The following is a 4,740-nucleotide window of genomic DNA, read 5'->3' on the forward strand; positions in this document are numbered from 1 at the left end:
GCGTTGCAACTAACCCCTCGGCAGTGGCAAGCGCTACTCGACTCGATCATGAAATACAATGCGCAAGTTGTGGCGAGGCGGACGACAGAGGAGGAGCGCGTGTGTATGCGTCTTCTCTAGCTCTTAGTGATGTGTGTAATAACTCGCCTTATGGGTTGATGTTTCACACCCTTCACTAACGTGGTGGGTCTAAACTTTTCCCACTCTCCCTTTCATGCATGAATGGACCGTATGTGCTCTCTCGGATTCTTCCTAGGAATGATTGTAAAGGATAATGGGCTAAAGCCCAATAATTCTAACATAACAAATATTTTTAAGACAAACCTTGATGGACCATTTTTAAAGTATGCTATGAACATTCTTAATACACGATGACATTTTTCGTGACACAATCAACATTTTTTAAATACAATACGACCATTTTAAAATACTCAACATTTCTAATACGCGAAAAATATTTTTTGAGACGGGATGAATATTTTTTTAAATACGTAGTGAGCATTTTTTCAAAAATATGATGAATTTTTTTAATATCCCAGGAACCTATTTACTATACAGTGAATATTTTTTCAATGCACATGAACAATTTTTTATCCATGAACAATTTTTTTGACATACTTGAACATTTTTGGGCTGAGAAAATTGCTCGAAGCACACATGAAAACAGACATCTGTTCGTTTGCGTCAATTTCTTTGGGCTGTGCTTTTTGTCCTTGCAGACCAAACGGATGCAGCGGACGAAGGCCCGTTGGAGTTGCCCTAACTCCCCAAAAGTTCAGTTTATTATAAAGGGCTAGAGATGGGCCTTTTGGGATTGAGGTGGAATTGGCCCAGATAACCAAGCTGGTACGAGGAAAGAAGTATCCGAGGTACATTTTCGGATTTTCCACAGAACACACCTTCCTAACCAAGAGAGAGATGACGTCTCAAAAAAAACGAGACACAGAGGAGGGGGGAAGAGAGAGAGGAGGGGGATGAAATCGACGGTGCTGCGAGGGTCCGCCTTCCGCGGTGCCATCCCAGCGGCGGCTGCCGGTAGGCTTTCAGGGGTAGAGGGAGTAGCGGTCGTCCTCCAGCCCTCACACAGCCGTCGGCTGCATTCCTCTACTCGAGCTGATTTGCCTCCCAAGTCTTCACTAGACGAGGTTCTTTTTCCAATTTCGCTCCTTGGATCTTCTTTCATATCTGCCGCAACGTGCTCCCTGTTTCTGGTTGTCTAGTCTACGAAATCTTGATTCCCTAACCTAACCTAGCTTCCAGCGAGATTTTTGTGTCCTGCTTCGTTCAGGTTTAATTCGTTTAATACTCAACTGGACGGGCATTTTATTTGGGCCACTGCATAATGAACTGAACCTTTTCCTTATTTTTGTTGTTCGGAATTGCATAGCCGCTGACAAAAGAGACATTGATAGCGCCCCAAGTGTTCGTTAAATGCATCACGAAATTGCCAAACTCCATCAGTGATTAAATTATAGGCAAATGCAGTCAGCGGCTATGTATAGTCTATTAATCTCCGGCCCTTAGCTTGCAAAAATAAAATTGTTAAGTCATACTCTAGCCTTTTCCAAATGTTTGTCGGAGTGAGTATAGCTCTTTTGCTCAGCGGTGTGCAAAGTCTCAATTCTGAGCATATTGGTTGATTATTTGTTGAGTATCGATTCTAGTGATGAAGAACTCAAATTATCTAGTGGTACCATTTACTGGGTTACTTATAAGCTTATTTTTTCTTTCAAAATGGATGTTTAACCCCAGCCTCGGCATCATTGCGATGCACACAACAATATTTATTAAAGATAAGATAAATAGGGTATAATTCATGTCATCCAGTATAACACAAACACAACCTGAAGATAAATGCTACAACAGGCTGATAAGAGAAATACATGCCTACACACATAGCCCATTAATAGATCGCCATCCAAATTGGTTGGGCCCGTGCTACCTTCTCTCATCGGTTGCACCCAAACTACATATGCTCTTGCGCTTCCGCACACTGAATTAAGGACCACATACAGATCCATCTTGTAACTTGGAAGGTGACCTTCAGAAAATTTAGTATATTCGTTCTATTAAAACATGGTCATTACGGCATCTCTATATTGCCTAGAGAAAAGCGCACCTCCCACAAGGATGTGTGCCTTACACTTAGGATGAATCCCACCCAATCAGTTCTTGAACAAATTCAATATACTACTAGGTGTAGGTAAGTTGAAAGCTACATGATTCGTACGCCAAAGAAGTGAGGCAAATGGACACAAAAGAAAGAGATGTTGTTTTGTTCCCTCTTGATCAGAAAAGCAACATTTTTTATGCCCGTGCGACATACATTTTGCCAAATTAGGATTACCCCTCTATGCAGAAACCACATGACGATCTTAATCTTGAGCGGCACCTTAGGTTTCCAAATATGTTGCCTCCAAGGCCCAGTGTTTATGAGGTCCACATACGTTGATCACACGAGGAAACTCTAGAAGAATGCTACCGCCATAAAAAATAATCGGGTTCTTTAGTTAAGTTGACCGACATTAACCAGCGTACTAAATCAAGCCAAGAAGTCCATGCTAACACAGCCTGAAGATAAATACTACAACCGGCTCATAAGAGAAATACATGCCTACACGATAATGGCAGCTACCAAAAAACACCGAACACAAAATTATTTATAAATAGATAATCAGCTTTAAATGACAAATAACATCAAGCAAAAGACACTGGGTTATTACGATGAATCCTTGCTTCAGCTTACCTACCTGTCTTCAGAAGATTTTATGTTTCACTGTTGATCAAACTATTTCATTTGTATTTGTATAGTTAGATGCACTGTATGAGGTGGTTCGAGCAACCAAGGTTTCCTCATTGAGTAATGATATCCTTACGCGCATCATTGAGAGGGTTCGAGCAACCAAGGTTTCCTCATTGAGTAATGATATCCTTACGCGCATCATTGAGAGGTATATACATCTATATAATATGTGTTCCTCATAAAACTTATTTTTCAATTGTTCCTTTTTTGGGCGAGGAACGCTAATTATGGCATCTTTCCAGCTCTTCAAATGCTCGTAGGGAGTTTGTCCAGAAGGAAGTGCGGAGGACATGGATGATTTGTGCTGCAACAGTAGGTGGTTTTTTCACTGGATTATTAATAACAAGGAAGATGGATAACAAGACAGAGAGAGAGCTCGGGAATGAAACTTACGACAACCTCGCGAAGTAGAGAGTTTATTGAACTTTTGGACCAGGTATTGTCGTTGCTTCTTCACTTTGCACCAGCTATATGAAAACCAATCGCTTTGCTATAGTGGAGCCATTCCAAATTCACTTTGCATCAAGTAGGAGGAGGAAAACCAAACAATTGGGCCATGCAGGCTGCCATGTTGGTCAGCACCGCACATGCTATCTCTCCCTGTCTCTCCTTGGTTGCTTTGTTTGCTCCCGCCCTCAGCACTGTGGATTCTGGGCTAGGTGCCTTCCACGGCTGCAACTTATGGATGTGGACTGGGATGTGGCTCCAGGGTGTTTTTCATTTTAATTGGTTCCAGGTGCTAAATTAGAGTGGCCTTATAGGTGCAAAGTTATTGATTTTTTCATACCTGTTGCAAATTGAAAGAAGCAACTACAGTATCTGATCCAAGTGCGCATAAACTCAATTATATAGGATGAGAGAGCTGGAAACTTTATTGCTGTGAGATATGTAGCTAGTTTATTTAATTAAGAAACATGTCTACCATGCAGTTTGCAACCAACATCTGCCTTCGGCTGGTTTCCGAAGGCTAGGGTATGTTTGTCTGTGTCCAGAATCTACCCATCTGTCCAAATTGGTGATGACCAAATAATTGGTTATGCTTGAGCTTAATTAAAAAATAGCCAGGTTATGTGGAGGATGGAATGGTTTACATTTTTATAATTGTGTTTGCCATTATTACCTGAACATGACCAGTTTGGTAATTTCACTGGAAGCAAGGACTAGTCTGGTAGCAAAGTATCATAGACTGGAACCAAGCAAGTTTGAACACCGAGGGATCATTAGGTAGTCTCATTACCACTGGGTATCCCCGTCGCTTCCATGGGTAGAAATCCAACTTGTAAATTCTGCCTCCCGGAATTCTATACTGGCTGACCCATTCCCTGGAGTTGGGGGCAACTAACTTCCGTATTAATTAGAAAGATAGAAAGGCCATGAGGATGGGAAAATAAAAATAAAATCCTTTTAATTAGTTCTCCTTTTTGGATTTTTCTTATTATCCTTTTTTTTACAGAATATTTTTAAACAAAGCCACCAAGTCCCCTAGATGTCATCCACGTCAAGACTTGAAGAACACACAAAAAATACCAAGGTGATGAGTTTAAGAGAAAAATATACCGACTTGTAGACTTCTAATAAGTAGATGATCACTTGTCACCTACTCTCTCCGTCCGGAATTATTCGTTGCGAAAATGGATAAAAATGGATGTATCTAGTCCTAAAATACGTCTAGATACATCCATTTCTCCAACAAGTAATTACGGACGGAGGAAGTACATCACTAACAAACAATGGAATGTATGATGGTGAGGTGCAAACCAAATAAGAAAAGGGTTGATAATCTTGTTGAGTGCGCCTTCAGGTACCAACAATGTGGTTGCTTCTACACATCCACAGTACAAATGTAAGCACAAAATCTTGCTACAACCACAACAACAAGAACAAAGCCTTTAGGCCCAAACAAGTTGGGGTAGGCTAGAGGTGAAACCCATAAGATC

The 4,740-nt window shown here is 40.9% G+C and overlaps 1 protein-coding gene across 1 annotated transcript; it reads left to right on the top strand.

Moving 5' to 3' along the window:
* The first annotated feature begins 950 nt into the window (after positions 1-950).
* Positions 951-4,281, top strand: LOC123141298 (uncharacterized). The gene is made up of 3 exons (XM_044560473.1): positions 951-1,145; positions 2,812-2,951; positions 3,046-4,281. The coding sequence occupies exons 1-3, from the start codon at positions 975-977 to the stop codon at positions 3,212-3,214; spliced, it is 480 nt and encodes a 159-aa protein (XP_044416408.1). The 5' UTR covers positions 951-974; the 3' UTR covers positions 3,215-4,281.
* Positions 4,282-4,740: the final 459 nt, after the last annotated feature.

This window comes from Triticum aestivum, chromosome 6D (genome assembly GCF_018294505.1).
Source record: "Triticum aestivum cultivar Chinese Spring chromosome 6D, IWGSC CS RefSeq v2.1, whole genome shotgun sequence".
NCBI lineage: Eukaryota > Viridiplantae > Streptophyta > Magnoliopsida > Poales > Poaceae > Triticum > Triticum aestivum.

Excerpts from the sequence above, each read along its gene's own strand:
- LOC123141298 (XM_044560473.1), top strand. The coding sequence starts at position 975 with ATGAAATCGACGGTGCTGCGAGGGTCCGCCTTCCGCGGTGCCATCCCA. Across the intron at positions 1,146-2,811 it reads CCAAGTCTTCACTAGACGAG|TTAGATGCACTGTATGAGGT; the intron begins GTTCTTTTTCCA and ends GTATTTGTATAG. Across the intron at positions 2,952-3,045 it reads CTTACGCGCATCATTGAGAG|CTCTTCAAATGCTCGTAGGG; the intron begins GTATATACATCT and ends GCATCTTTCCAG.